The sequence below is a fragment of the Hirundo rustica genome, chromosome 2 (assembly GCF_015227805.2).
Source record: "Hirundo rustica isolate bHirRus1 chromosome 2, bHirRus1.pri.v3, whole genome shotgun sequence".
Lineage (NCBI taxonomy): Eukaryota > Metazoa > Chordata > Aves > Passeriformes > Hirundinidae > Hirundo > Hirundo rustica.
Window position 1 is genome coordinate 18,418,051 of NC_053451.1, and position 27,399 is coordinate 18,445,449.

The 27,399-nt window shown below is 39.5% G+C and overlaps 1 protein-coding gene across 1 annotated transcript; it reads left to right on the plus strand.

Annotated features, from left to right (window-relative positions):
• Positions 1 to 1,564: 1,564 nt before the first annotated feature.
• Positions 1,565 to 26,833, plus strand: CIP2A (cellular inhibitor of PP2A). The gene is made up of 21 exons (XM_040056911.2): positions 1,565 to 1,749; positions 2,757 to 2,904; positions 4,155 to 4,267; positions 6,180 to 6,274; positions 6,885 to 6,981; positions 7,938 to 8,060; positions 8,212 to 8,354; positions 9,065 to 9,140; positions 10,239 to 10,469; positions 10,945 to 11,104; positions 11,947 to 12,088; positions 12,833 to 12,932; positions 13,809 to 13,927; positions 16,083 to 16,275; positions 18,495 to 18,569; positions 18,653 to 18,763; positions 19,510 to 19,706; positions 21,580 to 21,693; positions 23,515 to 23,597; positions 24,085 to 24,224; positions 25,262 to 26,833. Exons 1-21 carry the CDS (start codon positions 1,648 to 1,650, stop codon positions 25,430 to 25,432), a joined length of 2,733 nt encoding a protein of 910 aa, XP_039912845.1. The 5' UTR covers positions 1,565 to 1,647; the 3' UTR covers positions 25,433 to 26,833.
• The last annotated feature ends 566 nt before the right edge of the window (positions 26,834 to 27,399 follow it).

The following is a 27,399-nucleotide window of genomic DNA, read 5'->3' on the forward strand; positions in this document are numbered from 1 at the left end:
TTATAACCATTTTATTACTATTAAACTTTTAAAATTTTAAAACAAGTGATTGGCGTTTTTCACATCCATGAAAAGTTGTACTATGGGACATAAACATTCCAGCCCTTGCTCTGTAGAAGCAGACAGTTGACGTGTCTCTTTATTTGCAGAATCCAGCAGCCCGTCTGATAGCTGGTTATCACAGGTACCAGACTGAAGCAACTGCTGTGCTGAGACACCTCACCTCCAGCAGCATGGTCCTTAACTAAGGACAACACTGTAGTTTTCCTGAAATTACAGTCTCAGCAGCTCCCCAGGTGCTCACTCAGTCACGATGATGTTCAGCCGTGGGAAAAGGCCAAGTGACAAGGAATCCCAGCCTGTGCCTCTCAGTGCCTACTGAGTGACTCTGATGGCTGAGCAGGGGACAAGGGCCGGGCTGTGGTACCTTTCAGGTGGCACTTGGCAGTGTGTTTTGGACTCAGATTTACAACAGTCCTGGTGGCTGCAGCTCCTGGTGCAGCATCCAGGACTGAGGGTGACTCCAAGCCCACGCTCTGGTCACTTCACCAGTGTTCTCTTGCGGCAATCATGTGAAGCAGGGGACACGAGAAGGATCAAGGACTTAAGAGAAGAAAAAGAGACACAATGACATTTACATTACATTCACATTGTTCACCTGTGCTTTACAGCAATGTTTGTCCTTTTAACGGAATAGGAAAATATAGAGGCCAATATACACATTCCTACATATTGCAGGCCTAACATGGCAGAAAACAATCCATGCACGAGTTGAGAAAACATGTTCAAAAGCTTCACACAACATCTACCTGCCGACACCCGAAATGTGGGTGAGTGTGTGTCTATGTCAAGGGGTTGAGCAGTGCGGGGTTGGAACCTCTTGTCTTTCTTGTACACTCGAAAGGTTCGAGCACATGGTGTAAGGAAGAACATGGTCCAAGAAGGGCATGATCCCGGCATGATTCTGGGGCGCTCCAACTGCAAGGGGTACTGCAAGAGGAAAGGATTCCCGCTGCAGCGCAGGCAGGGAGGCGGGCGCAGTGTCTGCAGCGGCCTGCGGGGGTCGCTGTGTGAGGCGGACGAGCGGTCGAGCCGTGGGTTCGGTCCCCGCCACCGCCAGGACACCGCCAAAACGTCCTCCTCCTTGGGGGAGAGGTCAGGGAAACCACAGGCCGGAGAGGAGGCTGGCTTCTGGCCGGGCTTAAGCCCTCCCTAATAGGAGAGGAAAGGATAATGGGGACTAGAAAGACAGCAGGAAGGCGAGGCAGGGCTGCGGGCGCCAGGTGGGAACCGACGGCAGCTCGAACCGGACGCGGCCCTCCAGAGGCTGGGCGGCTGGAAGACTCAGCTCACCCAACCACAGAGCTCCGCTCAGGAAAAGCATCCCTCTGTATCGCCCCGATGGCATATAAGCCCTAAAGCCGCTGTCACCGATCCAAGCGCCCGTATGCCCCGGCTTCTCGCCACCTCGCCCAAGCCGTGGCTGCCGCCCGCCCCTGCCTCCCGTAAGCAAGATGGCGGCGGCGGCGTCTCCCGTGGTGCCGCGCGGCGGCCGCTGGCGCTCAGTGGTCGCTGCGTCAGTATGGCGGCGGCGGCGGGAAATGCGAGTGAGGGCCGAGTGGGGAGCGTCTGAGGGGCCGGGCCGCCATGGACGCCCCGCGCTGCATGAAGGCCTTGCTCCTCGCAGCCACGGAGTACCGCGCCGCCAGGACAGCGCACAACGCCGCGCTCCTCCAGCGCAGCCTGGAGGTGGGAGCGGCGCCCGTCCCGGGGGCGCGGAGGGAGCGGGGCCTGGGGGTGGCTGTGGTGTCCGTTCTTGTAATGGTTTATCGTGTGTTTGTGTGTTTACGTAGGTGTATGCGAGCCTATATGCACCCAGGGCAAGCAGATAGTATGGTTACAAGGGACTTATTTTTTTTTATTTATCTCCAAAATTCTGGCCCGCATGAATCATTTCACAGCTTAAAAGAATAGCGTGTGAATGACGAACTGGTCTTGTATCTGGAGTTTTCCAGTTCCGTGCAACACGTATTCAAAGGTCTTTCCTGCTAAGGGGGTGGGCCAGTGCGTTTCTCTGATCTTCAGGTACAGCTTTGTATACAACTTATGTAGTGTCCTTTGAATGCCTCTCCAAGTTACTTTTTTTCAAATACAGTTTTATTTTAATTGCTAGAACGTTTATATGAGAGTTAGTATCTCGCTTTGCTTTCGTCTCTATATCCCTTGTAAAGAGACATAGAGGAAACAGACAAAACAAAAGTTATGTGTCTCCATTATGCAAAATATGAATCGTGTTTACCTGTATTGGTGTGAAGGTGATTAATTTTTGGCCTCTTCTTATTTAGAGTTCCCTGAGCTCAGGTTCCATTTTTTCATCCCGGTTACAGAGTGCTTCCTAAACAGCGCTGACTGCTGCTGCAGATCCTCCCTGTGGAGTGCCACCTTTGGGTCCCTGTCCAGGCCTTTGGAAGGCAGGCTGATTGCTACGTGTTTGTGTTGAGCAATCGAGTTGTTCTTTCAAAATAAATAAATTTGGTACTTTCCAGGCACAAAGGAAGGAAAAACAGATTTTTTCTGGTTTTGGTTTGGGTTTCTTTCTCCAGCAGATGTGAACATAAATGTCCCATTAGAATGGTACTTATATGCTCAGTTTGTCTAGTAGGACGGGATCTATTTCATACAACTCTGTGCTTTGGCTTTTGTGTCAGTTACGTTGTTGCAGTTGAGTGAGGTTGTTTTTCTCCTTTCATCTCCAGGTTATCTCTGGACTGAAGCTTACCCGTTTTTTTGCTTCAAACCAGATTCTACCAAGTGAATGTCTCAGTTGCCTTGTAGAGCTCTTGGAGGACAATAATATAAACCCTTCTCTGGCTTTGTCTGTGATTACTTTGCTATCACAGCTAGGTAAGGTTTGCATCTGAACCTTTTATCTTTTGTCTGGGCAAGGGAAGATAAGACAGATGCTGATTCTGTGACATGGGTGATGAATGTCTTGGAAGAAGCATAAGGTGGGAAAGATGAAGTATTTTTCATTGAATTGGAGTGCTTGTCTAAGCCACCTGTTAAGAAGTTTTGCAGTGAGAACGAGATACGAAGTCATCCCTGTGAATGATAATGATCATGCTTGTCAGAATTTGTTTATTCACTGGGTAGGGTGAGAAATTAATCTCTTGTCCTTATTTGTCAAAGGAATTTTGGAGCTGGAAAAGATTACTTTTTAAATCAAGTGAGAAACCTGGCTAGGGCAGGCAAGGATGGGGACCAATCATGTCACATCCTCGAGTGTCATCACCTCAGTTTACCTCTCCCACTGGAGTGTTTGCTGGCAGCGTGGACTCTCCGGTAGCCTGGCCTATGTGCATCAAGTTTCCCAACTGCAAAAGATGTTCTGCTGCCTTTTGTTTGTGTCCTGAGATGCCTTTCTGGGGGGTTTCCCCCCGTCTACTTCATGGAAATGGGACTTCATTTTCCAGGGAGCTCTGTGCTCAGGGCACAGCCTTACATATACAGGGAAAAGTTATCCCATCACTGCTTAGTTTCTCATAATATGTGAGTAGTAATTCAAGATTTGAGTCCTTTATGATGTTCCCTTGTTTACCTTCTCTGGTTCATGGAGTTTAAGCCTCTCTGAGCTTCCTTTTATGTTTTTGGAACAATAACTGGAAATTTTTAAGAATTGAGTCCTCTTCCAAATGATCTATTGCTCTACCTGTTTTGTTCTACATCTCTTTGAGGGTTGCCTAAGTGGAACGGGCCTCTATTTATTTTACCAATGCTAGATAATCCTATCAAGTTATCAGTTTGAGTCTACCTTTCTACCATAGCATGAGGCAAGAAACTGCGCTCATGGAGTTTAAGATCTTAGCCTTTCAAGTGCAGGTTTCAAGATCTCAGAACTGAAACTTGGTAGGTAGGAGGCAGGCTGTTCTTTCAGTATCCAAGCATCTTAAGGAAGTGGATTAGTGTTACATTAACTGTATGTCCAGAAGTGAGGTAGAGAGGCAAGTGCATAGGAGCTGTCATTTATTTGTAGTTACCTTTAAAATATATGTGAAGAACTGGCCAGAGACTTTGGCTTCTGCTTCAACTGGTAGCTAATACGACAGTTTCTTTTGGTATTAATGGGGCTCTTGCTAATAATTCCTAAATTCCAGCTTCAGACACAGAGACTAGAGAAGCTCTCCAGGACACCTACAATCTGACCAGCGTGCTGGCAGGAGTGGTTCATCGAAGTTCTACGAACCTGAGTGACCCAGTCTTACTACAGGTAAAGGAACTAATGCTTAATAATGTTCGACTACTGTTGCCTAATAAACATTATACTGTATGCATATAATAACTCTTCAAAAGCTGTATTGGAAATAATATGTCAAGGAAAAGTTGATCTTAGCTGTGTACTTTATTTGCTATATGACATGAGTATGACAGGAATTTAACAATTTATAGAGTTCTTTGTACTCTCTTTAATCTTACTGTGCTTCTCACCTGCTCTAATAAAACCCCCAAAAAATCCCACAAAGCAAAAAATAACAACCAACCAACCAAAAAAAAAAAGCTGCTTTTTAAAAATTATTTCAAAATGTCACTACTTGAGAGCTCAGAAGATTGTTTTCCAGTTGATGGATTTGGCTATTTCTCCTAACACAAGCTGTTTCATAACACAAGCCTGGAGATCATTTTGTCTAATCCGTACTCTGACAGGTAACTGAAGGAGTGAAAGAAAAGCTGTGGCTGCCTGTTTCCATGGTGGTTTGCAGAGCATTTGTGGCCTCCTTTTTTCTGGTCAGTGCTACCCCACCAGTGAAAGCCAGGCGCTGTACAAATCGGAGCTTACAGAGCATCTGACAGCCAGCAGTTTGAACTCACCAATTTTAACCCGTCCTTAGAGTTTTCTTTCTTTTTTTCAAAAATGCACAGGTTTTCCTCTAAACTTTCAGCAAGTGCTTGCTGGTTGCCTGTTGTCACTTGTCTTTTTCTGAAAAGCAGAAAATTAATTTACTAGTTGTCCTGTGGCTCTTGTTCTGTGGCAAGTAAGTCAGGCATCCAGTAAAGATCCCTTTTCTTGTGGTTTGCGTTATTTCTCAAGGCTCTAGGAGTACCATGAGATCTAGGGAACCAAGTGACTGGCTAGTCAACAGGAGAGATGTTGTAGTCACCAGATAGATCCAAATCTTAAGATCTTGGAGCTCTTAGATATCTAAATGATGAGGTTTTGTTTTAACTGCTAACCTCTTCTGTGATTTTCGTAATGTTTGAGTGTATTGACTTCAGTTATGTGCCCTAAGAGGGGTCTGCATGAAGCTTTTTGCTACCCTTAGATCTGTTGACAGTCTTTAAAGCAAACCTGTTTTCCTGTAAGCATCCTTTCTACAAGAGCTCACAAAGTGCTTTTTGGATTTTGATGAGACTTCTAGACCATTCAGTAGGACAAAGCCCATTTATCACTGACAGAATGGAGAACTTGCTGGTGAGGCAAAGGTCGAAAATTGAATGTGATGCCTTGAGAGGCTGATGTGGAACAGAGACTAGACAGAGCTAAAAAATAAAGTAGATCTTTATTAAAAGGCCTTAAAAGGATACATCATGGGCACTACAAGAGCCTGGCCAGGGCTACAACCAAGATGGACCCAAAATGGATGACTGGTCACAAGGTTTCACACTTTTATAAATTTTGGTCCATTTACTATGAGGGTTAATTGTCCAATTACAGCTTCAGATTATGAAGTCCCATCCTCCTTATTTGCTCTCTTCAGTTTGCCATTTTTTGTGCTTGTAATGGTTGTCCTTGGTTCCCAAGCTGGAAAATGATTGTTTTGTCTATTTACCCTGTAAAAAAGAACTTGCTAACACTTAATGTGAAGCTCAGAGTTACACACCAAGGCAGTACAGAACCTGAAAAATATGAAAGTTGAAACTTAAAGTATCAAATGGGCTGAAAAAGGTAACTCCTCAGTCAAAATAAAATCTTAATAATCTTTTTGGGCTTTTACTAAGTACATCAGTATGTTAGGACATTACAATGTGCTTGCAGCAGTTTGTGTAATTGTTATGTTAATGTTAGAGTCTGAAAATTATTTCAGTTGTGGTGTCTTGATACTTGTGTTTTCAGTTTCATCTTTTGTAACATCGCTCCTGAGGTGGTGTAGGACAGGCATGTGAACAGCTTTCTGTTTCCTCAGGGTATTCAGCTGCTGCAGAGACTGACCTACAACGTTCCCATCTTTTGTGCTGGTGCCAACATCGATGGATTAATTTTGTTTCTAATGCATCATATGTAAGTGTGTACTCAGTGTCTTTTCTTAGCTCTAAGTTTTTAAACTTTCTGAAGGCCATTAGAGTACTGTACTAACAGAGCATCCACAGTGAGCTGTGCTCTGAAATTAACAGACTTTCCTTGAAAATCATGTATTGTTAGAGATTGTCAAGTGCAGTGATTGTGGAACTTTGGGTGATGGAATATTAATTGCCCTCAGCACACCTCTGGGAGCAGGGAGCTAACAAAGAGAAAAGCCAGGAGGAAATTCATGCTTGTCACTAGGAGCAGACCTGTTAGATTAATAAAAATTTGATTCGAGTGCCCTTGTAAGAAATCTAATGAATCTTAGAAGGATCTGTAATAAACAACCTCCGATAGCAGGTATCTGATACTATGGCGCTTTTTTTTTCAGATGTACTCAGTTAAAAGCTTCCCACACTGCATGGTTTACAATCTGAATTTTTCTTTGCATGGTGAAATGGTGTCTCATTAAAAAACAAGCTCCCACCAAGACAAAGCTAAATAAAAGTCCCCCAACCACCCAGCTCTCCTAGCCCCTACCCTACAATTTCTTATAATTAAATTCAGGATGCATCAATGAAAACATCTTTTGGGCTTTTCTTTTAAGTCAATCCACTGAAGATGAGTTAACAATACCGTGTTTAGGACTCCTGGCAAACCTCTGTCGTCACAACTTGTCTATTCAAAGTCAGATAAAATCTTCGGTAAGAGCTTTGCTTTTGTGTCATGATTCTCTGGCTTAAGGGTAAGAGTTAATTGACTCTAGGTAATTCCTTAGTGCTTCTTGAACACTTTCTTTCAGCAATGATAACCCTGACCTGCTTGTTCTGCCAAATGGGCTGTTGTTTCTCCCACGTTGGAGAAAACACCAGTGGAACAGCAAGCTGGGTATTCTCTTTCCCTTGCTACGTTGCTGTGTTGTTGCCCTGGCTTGTGTTATGTGATTGGTTTTTGCAACTGTCCTCTGCAGCTGAAAGGTGAATTTAAAATTTGATCATTCTTCCGCAGAGAAACTAAATGTCATTAAAACAAAGATTGTAGGTGGATTTTTGGTAAGCAAGAAGATTTGCCTTTCAAAAGATAAATCAATAAAAGAGCACTGATCTTCATGTCAGGGCCCTTGAATCCTCAAATACATATACATATCTGAACTGCTTGGTTCTTGTGTCTTCATAAATCAGTGCAAACATTTTATTTTTTAATTCAGAATGAGAAATTAATCTACATAAAGGCAAATGTTACTCTGTTTAACTTGGAAGAGAGGCAGCAGGCAAAAAAAAAAAGAGAGAAACTATTGTCAGATCTGATCATTGTTATCAGAGGAGGGATGGGAGTCAATTTTCAGTGATTATTTTCTCTTATAGGCTTTAGGAAAATGACTTTCTCATCTTTCTTTAAAATAATGACAGAATTTCTTCCTTAGTTGGTTCTCTGTTGTTTTGGGGTGGTTTTTCTCATTTTTTTTTTATGCAGGTTAAAAATAGAACATTACATCAATGCCCTTATTGTCCAGTAGAACAGTGAAATAGCTTTCCTAGAGAACTGTTACCATACTAACTTATTTTTATATTATTCATTATTTGTATGGCTCATGTATAAGTATGTCAAACCTGTAAATTTGGTGGGTTTGTAATGCCTTTGTTTCTCCTTTTTGCTGTAGAATAATGTGAAGAGTTTCTATCGTACCTTAATAAGTTTCTTGGCCCATAGCAGTTTGACTATGGTTGTGTTTGCACTTTCGGTCTTATCAAGCCTTACCCTAAATGAAGAAGTAGGAGAAAAAGTAAGTGAGTCTTTGAAGCTGTTTCTATTCTTAAGTTGTGGCTAAAACCAATTGTCACACTGGCCAAATAAAATTCTAATTTCAGCTAATTTTAATAAGCAAGACACCCAGCAAAGTGTGTGCTTATACATAACCTTCTTCTTCCTTTCAGCTCTTTCATGCTCGAAATATCCATCAGACATTTCAGTTAATATTCAATATTGTTGTAAATGGAGATACTCTAACAAGAAAATATTCTGTTGATCTACTCATGGATCTTATGAAGAACCCCAAAGTTGCAGATTATCTTACCAGGTATGGCTTCATTTCCTAAAAGTATTTTTCCTAAGCTCTAGTTCAATTTCTTTGCTGTATGCTATTTGAATTCTAAACCAAACCCTGGGAAAAAAAAATCCCAAGATGCTTTTTGAATGTTGCTAGTTGATTATAATTATAACTGCTATATATGAACATAAAGGGTTGCTGGGTTACTAGTTTGACACAGAAGTGTGTCTCAAAACCTGTTTTTTTTCATTGGCCCTGCAGGAATATTGGACACCCTGTTCTGTAATTCTTTGTCTGAACAGTGTTGGTGGTCAGACAACAAGATGAGTTCTGCCTTTTACAGTGCTATGTAATCTTGAAGTGGAATATAGTACAGTTCAAGTTGCAAGAAGTTATAATTTTACAGGGGGTGGTTATTAGAGTTGTTCTGTGGAGAGTTTGACTAGTAGTTCTGCAAATTCCACTAGCAGAATTTAGGTGCTGATTTTCAATCTAAATCAAGCAGTAAGAATAGCTGAAAAATCAGAGTTTATTTTAAGGAACTTGCTTTCATTCTTGGAAAACTTTAATGCTTGTGTTGTTTCAAATAGAAATTAAATTATCAAACTATCCCTGTACTTCAAGTGTTTGGGGGTAAGAAGGAGAACAGGGCGCTTTCATTCATCACTTGGTGTAAATGTCTAAATGTGCTGAAATTTCAATTTTATTTATAAGTTTTTTCTTCTCTATGCATGCTGTAGATACAAGCACTTCACTTCTTGCCTTGCTCAAGTATTAGATCTTCTTCATGGAAGGGATCCTGATTCATCATCGAAGGTATTTATACTTTTTCACTTAGAGGCTAAGAGGCTGTAATCCTAATCTAGTTTCTCTTCTGTTGTTATAAATAGGTTCCTTGTGTACAAGGGCTGGTAATGAAATACACAACTTCAGGACTCTTAAATGACCTAGAGAATTCACCAAGTTTATATTTTCTAGTAATTCAAAAAGCTGTCAAGTTGAATTTCTATTTTTTTTTTTTTTTTTTTTCGCCAGTTTTTGTGTCTGCTTTCAGGCAATAGATGTAAAGGTAAAAATCCAACATAAAGACCTTTAGTGCTTTGGCTAATAAGAAATTTTGGGATCTACCAGAAATGAAGTGTATCCCACTTTGCTCTCTAAACCTTGTTTTAATACAACTCCAACTTCAGCTGGTGATCAGGGAACCCTGATACTAATTTCAAGCATGTAGGAATATGTGTTCTCACATTAGCTGAACAAATAGATGCCACTTCTGTTCAACGAACTGTTACATTTGGCTTTGTCTCACTACCACCTTACGTAAATGAAACATTGGCTATCTGTCACTAAAGGCTAAAATATGAAATGTGAAAATGTTTGGGCTAAATGTATCTGTGAAACAAATCTGGAGCTTTTTTCTATGAATGTGTTGCACATCCTAGTTAATAGTAGATGCTACTGTTTCTTTCTGTGTGATTCTTGTTGTTGCTTATTGGGTTTATTTAGAGAGGCATATTGACAAGGAGCTTTCCAGGGTGGTTCTTCTCTTTGTGCATTCTCAAAGAATGGATGTGCATCCATTCCTGTCTCAAAATGTTTTCTCTTCAACACCTTTCTTCATGCTGAGTGCATACAATGTTTGTACTTCTTATTGTGCCACTTGCCAGCAGTCATGTCCAAAGGAAAGAAAGCAATGCACTGAATACTGAATGTCACAAGCCTTCACCAGTGCAATGAACTGTTTCTGCTGCTGACTTGGCTTTAAAGAAAGAGAACTATTCCTCAGAAAACTTTCAAGTGCTAAAAGGAGTTGCGCAGAACTTGTGTCTCTCTTTGGAGTTGTGTTACGGGAGTTGCAGTTTCTGTGTAAGTTCTTGATTTCAAAGCATTTGAACTCTTCTTCACTTCACACAGATCTTAGAGCTGCTGCTTGCCTTCTGCTCTGTGCAAGAACTGCGTCACACCCTGCGGCAGGCGATACTGGAACCAGCTGGCTTGCCAGTCTCTGCAAACACCAGACTTGTGACTCGCTCAAAGAGTTTTGAACCATCTGTTGTTGCATTGGTGCACTTGTCAAACCAGCCACTGGAAGGCTCTGAAGACTGTTCAGGTTTAGCATTGCAACTATTCAAAGAGATTTTTGAGGTACCAAGACTGATAACTGAGTTTAAAGAGCTTCTTAGTAGCTCTTATTTTTAAATTATTTTTAAACAACTATTATAATTCAACGGGAAAAATAGCACATTCAAAAAATTCCTGTAATAAAGTTCACTATAAACTAGTTATGTTGAAATAAACGTATTTCATAAAGCAACTGTTCTTTTAAAGACATGCAGTATTTTAGAAATGCCTGTGTTGTAAGTGGAAGACATGGCAGTTTTATGAAGTTATGAGGTAGGTAGAAAACTGTCAGAATTCCTTTCTAGGACTTACAGAAATGAGGAAATTCCTGCTCTTTCTATTCCCTGTTAACTTCCTCCAGTATGATACTGCCATCTTTAACCTGAAATAGCAAAAGGCTGAGAAAGCAGGAGCATAGACTGGGGCAGGAAGGGGTTGAGTAAGCTTGGCTTCCTTGTGCTGTACTTTTAAATACTGACATAAAATGCGTTTATTACAGGATGTTATTAACAATAAGAATGGCGAATCAACTGAGCGCTTTATGGATCTTTTGCTGCCTGTTCTTCTTGATCATCTTCAGATGCCAGAACAGATTGTGGATGAGCTATTAGTGAAGAAAAAGTGTGAAAGAATGGTCAAGGCTATTAATGTCCTGACAAATATCCTTTTTATGTGCTTATTGGCAGCTGAGTTGTTATTCCTCCACCATGATCTGCTCTAAGATATTAAAAGGCATGTCCACCTTGGGTCACTTTAATAGCTTCTGGTGACATTAACTGCCCTAATTTGACTTAGGAATGTCATTTTGCAAGATCTAAAGTAGCTTTCTAATTGCTATGAAATTATTTTGTAATACAGTGGTGCCGGGTAAAATGTTGTGGCTATTCGACAAACAAAAGCACTTTGCAGATCAAAAACTAAGATGAGTGTTTTCTGTTGAAATTGTGTGTGGAATTTAGGCAGCCATCTTCTTGATCCAGGTAGTGGTGTTGCCTGGCTAAGTCAAGTGCAGCTCCCAGCCAAATACAAATTTAGATCAGAGAAACAGGGAAAAATAATGTGGAATGATAGAGTTTTACACTCCTCGTTGAGTCCTTAGTGCCACAGTAAGTTCAGTCAGGAGGACATGACTGCAGGCTATAGTCTAAGCTGGGTTCTGTGGAGAAGTCTCTGCTAGCTCACTTCTAGGTAACCGGTTCTTGTATTAGGGACTGCCTGGTCCCTGCCTTTTATTAACTGTGTTTCTTTATGCCACCCAGTTTATTGAGATTTCCCTTCACTGTCTGTTTCCAATAAGTGTGTGTATTAACTGAAAAGTGAAGCTTACTTGACTTGTGAGTTAGGCATGATTTAAGTGCTTTATGTTGTTGGGTATTAAAAGCATTTTTAGAGGCTTTAGTCCTTTGATGCCCTAGCTTTTATGTCCCTTATTACAAAACGTTGCCTTTTGGTGCCAATACCGAGGCATAAGTATATTGAATTTATTCTTAACTCTGCCTACTGCTCTGCAGAGATGACACACTGAAAATACATGTCTCGAAGGTGCTGACTGCCAGCCAATGCACGTGTCTGATAGAACACCAGTTTCCTTATAGTGGGATTGATACTGCTTTTGGGGCAAAATTGGTGGACTCTAAAATGTGGTGAGCACACATATTTATATAAAATCTAATTAAGCATGACTGGTGTGAGAGTTGTGATATTGTTGCAATGGAAAGAATATGGTCGTTGAAAGTACCATTTAAATGCATATAAATCAATATTGGTGTTGAATCAAACTTAGTATTTTGTGGAATAAAAAGTAATCTTGCTGGTCAGTTCGTTCAGATAATGTTTTTGGCATAAGATGGAGATCCACTTATTTGGAACAATGACCTTAAACCTCACGAAAGTATTTCAGGCTGATCCAAGTTAGAGCTTATTTAGAGGTGCTCATGGAATGTGATTTCTCATTTTGATTTTATGCAATCAGAGTTCCAAAATATCACACATCACTATGGGAGGCAGTTGTACTGAAAGTTAAATACACATTTCTTCAGCTCAGTGTCAATCTAGCTAAAAGTCAATATAGCTATAATCTACATGGCCAAAACCCAGTGAAATATAATTGGACCTGTAATTAAACCCTCCTCACTTTCAACCTGGAAGTGGTGTTTTTGGTCTTCATTGTTGCCATCGTTGGCATGCTGGAGAAACTCAGGCATATGTCCAGGGAACTCAATATGGTCTCTTTGGTTCTGGCATCATTGCCTTGCCATATATATTTATTTTCTTTGTAAAGTTATTTATTATTTTTTTTAGATTGACTGAATTTGTCAGTGCTGATTTGATATATCTCACTTTTTTTTTTCCCACCCAATTTGCTTTTCTACTTGGATGTTTAAAAGCAAACTTGCTGCTGATATTATTTTGAAAATGCTTGATCTTATGAGCAGATTGCAGCAGGATGTACCTGGTATGAAGGACGGCTTCTACAAAATGTTACAGGTATGACTTAAAAATGTTTTATGAAGTGTATCTGTGAAATAAATTGTTACTGCACTATGGTAGTTTTAGTTAAAAATGTTTTGCATGCTTATCTCTGAAGTGGTAAAGCTTATAGGAAAATCCTTTATGCACAATTCCTAAAGGTTGTTTCACTATTAATTCTTCTAAAATAACAGCAGTTTGCTTTCACTACAGTCATTTGTTTGGGTAATGCATATGAAATCATATTTTAGCTGCCTGGTAAGAATTATCCTCTTAAGTCTGCATTATGACTGCAGTTTAAAGGTAGCAAACTAGAAAACAATTGCCACAACAATGTAATTATTTATGGGGTTGGTTACTATTAACTATGTACGTCTAATTCAGAACTTAGCGTGGCCAAAACAGTTTCTGGTACCTATTGGTCAGATACTTTAATAATTTATTTTACAGATGAAAAAGCAATCCAGTCAGTCAAACACTTCTTGCTGTTTTAGAGATTTTTCATTCTAGAATGGGAATGGTGTAATTCAATGGGTAACAATGAGTTTTACAGTCCATGATTAATCTTTATAACTTCAGTGACCTTTTATGTTGAGTATCAAGCACTTGAAAACTTGCAGGAATTAACTAGCCTCTTTACCTATTGTGTTGCCTTTAATGTAAAACATGATTTCAAATACGCAGAAGTACAGAGTATTTTTAAAATCACTTGTCTTCTGTGGACTTCAAGCTCAGAAACTTAGAAGGCCAAACTAAGAAAGTAACTTAAGTTTTGAATAAAGCATTTTTGTGCTCCTGGGCCTTGATATTGTGATGTTTTGGTAGTTGGTGTTTTGTGGGGTTTTTGTTGTTGTCTGCTGTATCTTGTTTTGACCAAACTAATTTCTTTTTTAGGATCAGCGCTTGATTACACCTTTGACATTAGCTTTAACGTCAAACCACGGAGAGCAAGTCCAATTGGGACTTAAGATCCTGTTTGAGGCTGCACCCTTACCAGATTTTCCTGCTGTAGTGTAAGTATTTTTGTGATACTCTGGTTAGATTTGACATTTTTATGGGCTTAGTGATATTCATGTTTTTTGGAGTATTATTTTCAGCTCATCAGAGACAGAAACTTTAGAAAAATCGTCTTGCTTCTGCTTTATGTGCACTTATGAGACAGCAGTGATCCTGGAGGCCAGAGGAAGCCATCACAATGCTGATGGTGTTCATTGTATGTCAGATCCTAGAGAGGAGAGGTGCAATTGACTCCTGTCCTTAAGTGCTCATTTGTCTGAAGTCTGTGCTTGGAACTTAGGATGCATCTAATATTCTGACTGTCAGATTTCTCTCTAATGAACTCTGTCAGGTGTGTCATTCTTCAGTTCCTAAAGCTTTGCTCATCCTTTTGCAGTAGCTTCCAAGAAAGAACAGATGAGGATAAGACACAGGCAGATGGCAGTTCAGGTAGTACTTACGGTGGTTTAAATAATGGAAAAAGTATTGAGAAACTCTGCTTGATGGAGTCCTTATTTCTGTTGTTGTAATAAAATAAAAATAAAAAAAGAAGATTTTAAATTGTATCACAACCCGGAGTTGAACATGACAGATGTCAAGGCAACAAGAAAGACCATTACATGGTCAAAAGCCAGACATGAAAATGTATGCCTTTCTGCTCAGTGGGGCAGGGGACCTGCTGATCAAAGATGATCAGCAGCACCCTGAGCTGCACTTGGAAGAGTCCTGATGACAGGGCAAAGGAGGTGATCATTCCCCTCTGCTCAGTTGTGTTGTGTCTAGGCCTGGGCTCTCCAGTGCAAGAGAGATATGGACATCCTAGAGTGGGTCTAGTGAGGAGATATGAGCATGTATTACACAAGGTGAGCCTGCAAGAGCTGAGCTTGCTTACTTTTGGGGAGACTTGCAGGGTTCTTATCAGTGTATTGAAATGTCTGATAGAAAGGAACAAAAGAGATGGAGCAAGGCTTCTCAGTGGTATCCACTGACAGGATAGATGTAGGCACAAACTGAAATATAAGGAAAAACCTTTTTGATTTCTTTAAATACCAGAAAACCTTTTACTGGAAGGGCTGGTCAAACTCCAAAATGTTTCCCAGAGATGTTGTGGAGTCTTCATCCTTTGAGAGAGTCAAAATTACAAGGCATAGTCCTGGGCAACCTGCTGGCAGGAGCGTTGAACTAGGTGGTCTGTAGATGGGTCCCTTTCAACCTTAATTATTCTATAATTACATGGATTTGTGGATATAAGAAACATTTTTATAATGGCCAGTAATGAATAGTCTGGCTGAAAGAGTGAAGGATCTGTACAATCAAATATGTCTGGAATTGTACAATGGAACAGCCAAATAACATGTCTGTAAATGCAAGTTAAAAATAGGCTATGCTCATTTAGGAAGCAATTGAGACAGCACTTCAGTGAAGTGGTTGGGATAGCTTAGTAATTAAGGAATTTATCAAGAGCAAAAAAATTATAACTGGTGCCTCTAAAATCAGCTCTTTTGGTTTATCATTCTTGTTTGAAATATGTTATTGGTACCTGCCTTGAAAATACCAGCCGCAAATTACGTACGGACACTGGAATATAGGTGCTGAAATTACTTTTTTCAAAGCTTTTGAGTTCTATTCCCTATACAAATTTAAACATTGCACTTTTATCTGCATACCTAAATTTCAGTTAAAACTTACAAAATCAAATGTGCTGTACGCAATAGAGTATTGTAAAATAGAATTGCAGACAAGGAAAAACTGAGGTTTATTGGTTGCACTCTGCCTTTTCTTGATTCAACCTTATTTTTATGCCCAATAAAAATTCTTACCAAATACTTTCTCAATCTTCTTTGAGACAAACAGCAGCCTAGTTAAGCTGTATGGTAACAGGTGAAATAACCTCTTTTTCAGGTTTGTAAGGGACATGGTCTGTTGCTCAAGAAAAGCTGAGCACTATGCCCTTTCTGATGAGATTCTGTATTTGTCTCTAAAGGCTGGCCATGATACCTTTTTTTTCCCCCCTTTTATCTGGTCAGTTTGAGCACATGCCCAACACACATCTTTGTAATGTGTGGTAATGCAAATGTGACTGTAAATTTTGTTATGAAATTGTTCTCCTGTTCAATCCTTGCAATGCTGTTTGTAGCAGGGTGTGTCACTAACAGCCTTATGTTTATACAGGCTGGGTGAAAGCATTGCAGCAAATAATGCCTACAGACAACAAGAAACGCAGCACACAGCAAAGAGAATCCAAATGCAGTCACCTGTGACCAACACTATTTCAGTGAGGTGTTCTTCATCCTGTCCTTCAAGTAATGAGTCCAAAGCTTCAAATATTGAGGAATTAATACAAAAACTTCATTCTGGACTAGAGGTTAGTAAAATTTATATGCCCTTGTGAAACATTTTACACTTTTTTTACTGGGAGGGATGGAAATTAAAATCCAAGTGTCAGACTACTGTGCGTGTAACAGTTAAATTTGGTTTAGATTCCTGTCTGTTTGGAACATGCTCTTTTTACTGAGCTCCTGAGCAGAATTCAGAGATGCTGTCTGTGTTGAGCTACACCTGAAGGCAGGGCTCCTTACTGAGGGCCCTCTCCAGTGGGTTTGCCCACTGTCATCTTAGCTGTCAGATGTAGAGGCAGGAGCCAGGTACAGTCCATCTGCTCAGACCTGCTGGGACACAAAAGGAACCTCCTCCCTCTGCTTCCTAAGAAATGGCCTGTAATAAAATAGAGATGCTGGGCTGCTGTAGAAAAGTGTGGTGCATCTCTTGTGTTCCTAAACATGCATACTGACGTTCTCCTTCTGTTGGCTGTAGCTGACTCTACTTTTGTGACCTTCTTGGAAAGGTGCTGTTTTTATTTCAGAAGGCAGTTTTTACTTCCCTCTGCAGCAGCTTGCATTGTGAATGAGACACCGAGCCAGGCACCACATACCATGTGCTGCTTTGTGGGCCATGCTGGCAGATACTGAATATATCTCCTTTCCCTTTTCTGTTCAAAACAAGTTAGCTGCTTTGTAGCTGCTTTAGACTGAGAAATGGATTGTTGATTCTGTTTTCTTTTGGCTTAAAAGAACAGTATGCAAATTGGGAAAAGGTATAGAAAGTTTCTTGATAACAGCTTGATATCTGTATGAGTGGTATTGCCTCCAGCCTTAGCTTTGCAACTCTTATCTCTTTGTTGTAACTGATTAAAGTGAAACTCCGAGAGCTACCAGTTCCAGTCAGATGCCAGAGTAACAGTGAAAAAGGTCAGGTGAGTCTTCCTTGGCTTACTTTTTACTCTGCCACTGGATGCTCCCGTTGATCATCCTTTTCAGGACTGCATGCAACAGTCTGTGGGTGCATTGCTGTGTTTATATTAATTATATGATATATCATTCAAAATCAAAGCAACCACAGGTGCCTACACAGCACTAATGCAGCAGCTTCCAATAATGTGACAGATTGTAAACCTGCTTCAGTTTTGGTTTTTTTGGGGTTTTTTTTTTTTTAGGGGAGAAAATTCTTGATGAATTGTTGAGTGATTCTTTTTTTAGACCTCCTAATTAGTAATTCAAAAGCAATATACATATTTATTTAAAATATCCAGTACTTGAGTTGTTTGTATATTGTGTGAAGCTCAAATGCTTGTAAAAACATAATTGAGAAAACAAGTTTCATAGTATAGAGAGCATGGAGGTAATTTTATTCTTAGAGCTTTTCTTAGAGTCATTTCTATGTCCTTTATATATTTTAAGTTTGCAAGCAGGAAAATAAACTGCTTGTTTCATACTTTAGGGACAGAAAAATGAGCTGAGAACTGGAGCTACACAGGGTCTCCTGTTAATTTGCAGAAAGCATTCTTACATACTGGTTCAGGATGGTGCAGAGAAAGTGGCTTTTCTGTAGGTGTTCAATGTATGAACAGCTGGCATAGTTTGCTCTTGGTCTGCATCAGCATCTGTGAACAGCTGCTCAGAACTGGTGTTATAGCAGCACAGCCTAAGGGAAAATATCCTGAAATCACTAAGTAGCATTCTCACTTGACTCAGGCATATACTTTAATAAACACTTAGGACTTGTTGTGCCATACATGGTGCATTTCCTCTACTGAGTCACTGGGTTAACACATTAGATTCTTTAGGTCCTCAATAGTATCCTTTCCAGTATCCTAGAAAAACTTTCCTGGGCCTTTTCTCTTCATTTGTATGTTGAGAAGGCCACGGAGTACGAACAAGGAGTTTTAACCATATGCATTTTGTGCTGTTAATGTTAGGGCAGGTTATTTTAGGTGTTTGCTAATTCTCCAGCAAAGATTAGAACAAGGGGAATGATTTTGGAATGGTGATTTTGCCTTTTTATAGTGCTGGACTATAGTCTTCTGCAGATGACTCCTATTAAGCCTAACCATAGTTCAATTGCTCGCAAACTGTTCTCAAAGGTCAGGTGGATATCTTTGAGTAGATAGCTTCAGATACAAAAATGAGAATTAAAAAAGCCTAGTGGCACGTGGAGTTCACAAAACCACTGAGCTCTTTAGGCACACGTTACCTGTGTAAGTAAATAGAAATTTCCAGCATCAGTAATTGGAAAATGTTCCCACAGATGAAAGAGCCGTTGGCTGACGTGAGGATATCTGACATAATGGATGTCTATGAGCAGAAGCTGTCGGCGTTAGCGGTGAGTACAGCCTAACGTGCATGGGGGTGCTGCAGCTGGTGCTTTCAGAAAATGTTAATGAGAAATGTTCTCCCTATGTGCAGTCTAAAGAAATGAGGCTGCAGGATCTTCTGGAAGTAAAGGCAGTAGCTCTGGCTCAGGCTGAGAGGCTGATGGCTCAGTACCGGTGTCAGAGAGCCCAGGCTGAGTCTGAGGTAAGTAGAGGAGCTTCGAGGTGGGACTGAGGAGTGATTGGCTGGGTAGCTTTAACTGTGTTCACATGTGGAAACTATACTGCTTATCTGTAAGCTGTGCTCGCAAGTTAAGGCAGTCTTAATTTTCACTGTGAACATCCTGTTTTCCTTTGGATTGTTCTTTGGCACAGTTTTCTGTAATGTCCTTTCCCTTACAGGAAGTCAACAAAAACAATCTACTCTGCTCATTATTGTTTGTTAACCATTAGTGTTAATTCAGCAGTATTAAAAATTAATAAACCCAGTTGCTAGAATTCTCTATAGAATTTGCTGGTATATAAAGAACTGTGTCCTGTTTGTGCCTTTTGATTCACTGGTCAGAGGTGAACTTTCAAACAAAGCTTGCTTTTGTGGGTTCTGTATTTGAGCTGCACGTTGAAAAGTGAGAATAATTTCTATTCTTTAAAGGTTATATTAAGGATTGTGCTAATGGTTACTAAATCCACAGCTAAAATGTATCATCTTTTACTTTGTTCTTCCCTCTTCCCTCACGCTGTCTATAAATGGAGCTAAAGGAATTTAGTGAACCAATTAACTTGTAGTTAATATTAGGTGAGAGAATTTATTCTCTTAATGTAGCTGGTGACATTTTGGTGTTAGATCTATGGCCCCAAGCATGCCTAATACAACTTGAGAAACAGAATTCCCTTTAATGTATGTGGCTTTTCTTTTTCATTTTATTTGGGGGGGTATCTTTCCACTCAAAGGCAAGAACTCTGGCTGCAATGCTGAAGGATGCAGAACGAAAAAATGAAGAGCTTAACGATTTGCTGAAAGCTCAACAGGTAGAATCTGAAAGAGCACAGACTGATATTGAACAGCTCTTCCAGCACAACAGGAAATTGCAAGCAGTTGCTGAAGAGCATGAAATACTAAAAAAATCCTCTCTTGATCTTCTGCAGAGGTAAGACATGTAGGACCTCAAGTATTTCATATGAAAAGAATTGTGATGTCCTTTACTGGGCTAGGCACATTAGAAGAGCAACATTACATGCTGTGTCAATTTTTTAAGTAAAAAGTTTGTTGTTTTTTTTTTCTTCTGTATGCTTGTCAATAAGGTTGACTTAAGTCATTCAGGAACTCAAATTTATGTTACATTTAACACAGTTAAATTTGTTAATATATTAACATTCAGCTTTCAGTGCAATGAGAACTGAATTGTAGGTGCTGAAGGTCCAGTTCAGGAAATAGCACAAGCTTTGTATTAAAAGGAAGCATTGTTCTCTAAGACACAGAACTAACAATGCTTCACTTTTATAATTATGCCATGCTCTCAGTATCTGTCTTTGATCTTACATGCTGTCTTGAGGACATGCTTGCAGGAGTTCTGGAGAATCAGCCAATATCAGTATGTTTGCATAATGTAGGATTTGGCATTGTTGGTCAAGTCTGTAACAAATTTTGACTTAAATTAGGTAAAAGTGAAGTAGGAGGGAGGAGGCACATTGTGTGTCCTGATTTATTTACAAGCGTTATTTCTTTGGGATCTTAAGCTAAAAATAATATATGAGACACACAAAATACTTAAAGATCGAAAATACTTGAAAATAAAATGTGCTTTGGAAGAATAAAGGCTTAAAAGAGCTTTGACTTTTCAACTCACATGAGCTGGTCTGGTCACTAGGTGTCAGCAAGGCAAAGAAACTGATAACATTGAGAAAAATTCTTGCTTAATAGTGGGAGCAAGCATTGTTAGACAATTTTGAAAGCATATTGCTGCCAATAAAGGAGAAATTGAGGGAGGAAAATGTATAAAACTTTTCCATTCCTAGATTCTTGAATAAGTGTCTAGTATGGTCATTGTGGACGTGCCTCCATTTTTGCTTGAATTGTATGCAGTCATAGAATTTGTGAACATGTATTGTCTAATTCGTGGGAAATTAACCAGCCCCAATCTAATATCTAACAGTTTTAAATTCTCCAAACTAGGAACAAAACTTTCTAATCCTTACAATGTGTTTCTAAAACAAAAACTTACTTTTTAAAACAACCTTAATACTTCAAATATGGTGTTTCTTAAAAACAATCGATTAATTGGCATCAGGGGATAGCATTTGCCTTTTGGTAGGAAGGTAGGAAAATGTTTGCTTAGAGCATGAAATCTGCCTCAAGCCTGTATTAATTACACACTGCATTGTCTTCAGTATGTTCAGTTTTTAGTATCACAAGACAAGGTCATAGAAGGTCATAGAATAACTTGAAAGATGACTGACATACACAAACTGTTACAGATTAGCTCTCTGCAAATTTCTAAAGGTATTTATAGTTTTGTCAATTCCCAAAAGTTTTCTGCTGGAGGGAGATTGCTTCCTGATCATTAATACTTCAGGATATCTAAGGGATCCTCTGAACCTTGGCTGGTTTGTTTGTCTGTTGTCTTCTTCCAAGTCAAGCACTGGAACAGGCTGCCCAGGGAAGTGGCTGAGTTACCATCCCCGGGGTATCTTAAAGATGTGTAGATGTGGTATTTAGAGACATGGTTTAGTGATGGACTTGGCAGTGCTGGATTAATAGTTGACTCAATGATCTAAAGGGTCTTTTCCAACCTAAATGATTCTATGATTCTAAGTATGTTCATTTAAAAAAAACAAACTCAAAAAACTATGACACATGAACACCCAGCTGTCACCAAAAAATGCTCAGCTGAACAACTCCCCCTTCCAAAACACCTTGCAAGTTGCTCGAGTGGGATGATTGCACAGATCACGTCAAATTTTTCTTATTTGGCAAACTAATAAAGTAAAAGCTCTCAGAAAGCAATTACGTTTCATTTGTAGGTATGAAACAACTGAAAGACAATATAAAGGTCTACAGATTACATGCAATTCACTAAATAAACAAGTGGAAGCAATGACAAAACTAAATGAATCACTCAAGCAGCAGAACGACAGGTAAGTCCAGTTCAGTCTTTTTAAAGCAAATCAAACAGGAAAACTAAATAGCACTTTAGTCTCAGTTTTTCAATTGTGCTTTAAGTAACATCTGAGAAGTGAAGTTAGAGAAAGCCAAAGATGCTTCAGGGTTTGTTTATACATTCATGTTGGATAAGAATCTGTAGTACTGACTTTGGTGGTTTACTTTATCTGCTTCTTAATTGGTTGGAGGTGGTGAGGGAATATTGACAGACTTCAGCAATAGTAGGAAGAGAAAGTTGAAGACCCAATTCTTAGGTGCACTTGAGTATGAAGGTGTTATTTCGGTTGTGGTTGAATTCTTAAATGCTTTTATCACACAAAGATTTCCATATATTCTCTTTTAGCCTTCAAGTTTTCTCTTAAAATGTCAAATTGGGGGAAAAAAACCAAAAACAACCAACCCTACTAAATGGACACATTTGAAAGTTATGTTAGAAGTCGTGATGACTGGTATTCTGCCTGTGGTATAAAACATCTTTTTCAACTATAAAACTAGCATTACCTGTGTCTTCTTGAGTAATTTAATTTTTCCTTTTTGATGGCTTAAAATAGAGGTCTGATATACCTTTCACCAATATATTTGGGCTGCTCTTTGATAGGTTTTATTTAATATATAACTTTTCAGAAGATGTCTTTAAATTATGTTCATAGGCAGACCTTGTATTCAGTTGAGAAATAAAATGCTATTCTTGGTTTTACTTGCAAAGTTCACTTCACCCTTCCAGGCTCTTGCCTTGTCAGTAATCAGAGCAGTCCAAATCACTGCCTTGAGTTCTGATTCAGATGGAAAATTTTCATACTGATACATTAGTTTGCTACTGAATAAATTTGGTTACTTACATCAAATGGTGCAATATGGAACTCAGGGTGATTGGGGAGATATTCTGATGAAAGCTGACCCTTTTTAATGCCACTCTGGAGGAGCTGTTTATTATGTAGGTACTCTTGAACGCTACAGAAATGGAGACTGTGGAAATATACATCCCTCCCTCTTGCTAGAGGCTGCAGCTTAGAAACTGGTAGATAGGGAGTAGATAAACAAGTAAACAAAAGTGACAGCAGATGCCATCTAGGCAAGGCACGTGGCAAGTAGAATATGCCTTAGAAATTAGTCTGGCTGGTAATGGAAAATTAGATTAGCTTCAGAGAGTGTAAAGCACTCATGTTAGAGCTGTACTGCTGGAAGGTGCCAGTACCTCTGTATTAAATGTGCGTGGAAAGTGAGCATCACCCGAGCTCGTGGGAACTGAGCCAGGCCTGTACACAAGCTGTGGCACTGTCCCAGGTTGTGCTCGCTTTTGAGTGTTGAGTGACAATCCAGGAGATGTTCAGAATGGTATTTTTTGTGTATAAATAGCCTTGCAGGGATAATACCTGAAACACGTTTGTACTAACTGCATTTTCCCTTCAGGAGCATAGTAAGAGCTAAAACCCCAGCATCCTTAATCACTAATGGCAGGAAATTTTTACTTGTATTGAATGACAATTTTAGTTCTTCCACAGTATTTTGAAATATTTGTGGCTGTGATCAAAGGTAACAGTTTCTGGGCTTCGTGCTTCAGGTATCAGCCTTTTTAGTAGTTCCTACCATGATCAGAGAAGGGCAGTGACTGTGTCATGGTGGCAGGAAGGAAATAAGATCTACCTCTGCTCACACCATGCACATTCATAGGTTTGATGATTCGAAGCTCTTGATGGCAGTTGGAAATAATACAAAAATCATTTTAGCTTCTTAGGACAGGGAAATGGTGGCATATCTCATTTTAATCATTAAAATTTATTTCTCTGCACTTTTAGGACTGCTGCACAGTTAATAGAAAGTGAAGATCGCAGAAATGAATTACAGCAGCAGCTGCAGGAGAGAGATGGCACAATAGCAAGTAAGTCACTTACCTAAATCTCACTGAAGCTAGAGAACTAACTGTATTAACTAGATGTTATTATGGGCTCTAGATAAGCCGCTGTATCTTACTGAGCAACTTGTAAACCTTAAAAGTTGGCCACAGAGACATAATTTAATAGCTGAGTGAAACAAATTTTAACTTTTTAGAAAGGATGCATGGAGCTGATTTCCCAGACTTCACTGAATCTCTGCATAGTGTGTCCCTTCAGGATCTTCTTGCAACATGTCCATTAGAACTATTTTCTGTAGGAACTGCAAATTAGAAGAGCTTAATTTAACTCCCTGCAAATGACTGGAAGCAACCACTAAAATTTAGCAGTAGGTGGCACTACTCAGCAATTCAATTAGCAGCCATGTTGAGTCTAAAAAAAAATTAATTAAAATAGCCCCTTGTTTCCCAGGCTGATGCAGTATCTGTTTTCTATGTTTGGCATCTAATCTTTTAATGTGTTCATTTTCTTAAGCCTTGCAACAGACTATAAGTGTTCTGGAAGAAAAAATAAAAACCCAACAGAAAGAAAAAACAGATATGGAACAAACTATCCATATTCTTAGGAAGGAACTAAGTGAAACACAGCAAGCAAGGGAAGAACTGAATGTCAAGGTAAGGAATTACTTGTGCCTGCATTCCGGAGACTGGAGTTTTAAGTAGAGTTGGTAAATCAGTGTTTTGGTGGTTAAGTACCTAAAGACCCTAGAGCAGCTGATGTGGTAGTGGACAAGAACTAATTTTCTCCACTTTAATTGTATACCTCTTGAGTTTTAAGTCAGGATCAAGTTCTAAGTTCAAGTCAGGTGTTCACACACCTGTGAGGCATGGTGTGTGAGTACGTAATGTTGGGAAGGGAAAAAAACCCACCAAACCTGTGGCATGATGTTAAATAACAGAGTGTAACAAATTCCTCTTTAGTAGTTTTGGCTACTGAAAATGTAGGTCAGCTTGCTTTCCCTCCCTTTCTCACATTGAATTAAGGTACATATGTATGCACCTAGGGTTCTTTTGATCATTGAAATTCTAATAAAAACCCATTTTTATCTCCAAGAAAATGTGTCTTTTTCCAAAGAGCTATGACTATACCAAGTTAACAGGATAATGTAAACAAAACAAAACAGAGAAACACACACACAAAAAAAAAAACCCACCCAAGCTTCAGTACAGCCTACATGTTCTTGACTGCAGGTAAGGCTCCCTCTAAAATGACAAGGCAGAGGTTCATTTTACCTGCAAACTGATCGGCAAATGCAAAGTGTACAGTCTGACAAAACATTTACTGTATTTCCATTTCCTGGAAGCAAAAGCTTAATCTCTTCAGGCAATATTATCCAGTATATAGCTAATTTTTTTTCTCTGTAAATATTTACTTGTGTGGTGCTTGAAATGAAATGTGGATGGTAGCACAATGAGAACAAAGGGGTTGGTGCTTTCCCGCGTTATCCAACATTTCGCAGTATGGCAGTAGCTGTAATCACTCCTGGGCACCAACTGTACAGCTGAGGGAGATTTCTGAAACAAGGTTGTAATTTTAAAACTGCTTTTTAATTACTTGCTTAAGCTCACCACCAGGCCACTCAGCTTTCACTGTATTGTGTGCTTTTCAGTTGGTAATGGAGGAAACGACAACATTTTGTTTGTGTCTGCAGGCATCCTCTCTGGAAGTTCAAAAATCCCAGTTGGAAGGATGCTTGGCAGAAAAAGAAGCGCTTGTGAATCTGCAGAAGGAAGAATTGGACAAACACGCCAGCATGATTGCAATAATTCACAAACTAAGTGGTGGCAAGCTAAGTGCAGAAACAGTGAACCTCAGTCTGTAGGGCTCTGTTTCCTGTGCTTTATGTATTCTGTTAAGTGAGCTAAATTACAGGGGTGACTGCCAGCTTTGTACTCAACACATGCAGTTTGGTTGCCTTTTTGCATAATGCAGTTATTGCTTAGAAAGGTCAGCAACAAAAGAAAAAGTTCTCAGAGCTGCTGAATTAAGGGGTTTTGTTGGGAGTTTTGCAAACTCAGTTGGGAAAGCAACTGTCTGTGTAATGGGTTAAAAACTTTTAGTGTTAAAGTAAATTTGCAGACATGGGTTCTTTCCCTATACATTTCTTGGTCATGGGGAAGGGGTAAGTAAATGTTGGGAGGGGTTTTGTTGTTTGTATTTTTTTCCTCCTCCTTTTCTACCAGAAAGTGCTTGAGTAAACAAATTTTCATAGGAAATGCCAAGCTTGTTAATAACTGAATTGATAAATGCCAGTATGACTTTGTCAAATGGTAGAACGGGAGGGGAAATACATCAAGCTGCTCACCAGAGTAAAAAGGCCACATGTCTGCAGAAAATGGTAAATGAATCTTTAGCATTTATGTGACAGAATCCAGAGTATGTAAATATTGATTTTATTTTTTCTCTCACTGGAAAAATGGACTGTTTCAATATGCTTTTCTAAGCCAAGTGTAGCTGAACTCTGGGCTGCATAGCAAATAAATGCATGGACACATCAAGACATTTTGACAGCATTTCTGTGTTCTTTCGTGGCAGTATTTTTTCCAAATGGTAATGAATAGTGGCTAATGGAACTAGCAAATAAATTGGTGGTTTTTTAAAATTTTGTTTAAAACATGTAAGTCTCTTTACTGTAAAAAGAACATGGAGATTTTTGTACTTAATTCATGCAAAGAAATACCTGTATAAGGGGTTTTGCTTTTAGGCATCTTGATATTACCAGTTCTGTAATCAAAATTGTTCTGTAATAAAGTTCCCTGTGCTGTTTTCATATTCATATTTTGTGCCATATCTACTGTGCTATTGGACATTTTTTCCCTTTCCCCACAGGCTCTCTCATTTAGTGCAGGGAGTAGCTGTCACAAGCACAAAAAGTAGCACTGCAATAGTCGATTTTTAATTATCTGTGTCATGTCAGGTTGTCAATTGCATGTTCTACAAGCAGAGACTTTTGTGCTGTCTTCATTCCAAGCACCCTCACATCTCAATATTGGGCACTCCGGTGCTTCTTATCTGAAAGTAGCTGCCTTTTATTCTATTAGTCTGAGGAATGTTTTCCATTTACCGAGTGGCTTTGTATGTTATTTCATTCAAATGCCTAAAAATACCCTTAAACATGTATTTATTTTTCTGTACTCTATGTTTTTCTGTGCTATTTCACTTTTGGTGTACTTACTGGGAATAATGACACAATAAAGGGTTTGGACTTTATGGTCTTCAATTCACCACCTGTTGTGTGTTGTCCTCATTTTAGCACTCCTCTTTAGTCTCGATTAAAATCAAAATATCCTTTGATATTTTTCTATTTCCCTACAAGTGGTTTATTTTAGGCTTTCACTTTCCCCTTCTCCATCTCTTCACCGCTCTTTCACCACTGATTCCAAATGACAGTGCCTACCATTTGCTTTTCCCTGGTGAAATCTGTCTTTTATTCAAATTGGGAAGCTTTCCTTTTGTGCTGTTTGGATCTATTAGTGGAGTCTTTCCCACCTCTGGGATAAAACAGGCTGTGGTGTGGTACTGTCACTTTTGAATTAAATGCAATTGATCATCCTCACCTGCATGGAAGATGGAATGGAAAGCTTTACCTGAACCAATTCCCAGCTTTCATTGTCCCCCTCACCCCACACTTATCTCTCTTATAAACAAGGCAGAGCTTTTTATGAGTAGTGGTAGTAGTGTGGTATTTGTGCTAGCACATGCAACTTAATGTAGACAAAAAACCTTTTCCTCTCGACCTTGTGAAACTTCGGCTGGAATTTTCTTAACTTTAGGATGATGTTAATATCC

Excerpts from the sequence above, each read along its gene's own strand:
- CIP2A (XM_040056911.2), top strand. The coding sequence starts at position 1,648 with ATGGACGCCCCGCGCTGCATGAAGGCCTTGCTCCTCGCAGCCACGGAG. Across the intron at positions 8,355-9,064 it reads GTTGCAGATTATCTTACCAG|ATACAAGCACTTCACTTCTT; the intron begins GTATGGCTTCAT and ends TGCATGCTGTAG. Across the intron at positions 18,570-18,652 it reads AGAAGCTGTCGGCGTTAGCG|TCTAAAGAAATGAGGCTGCA; the intron begins GTGAGTACAGCC and ends CCCTATGTGCAG.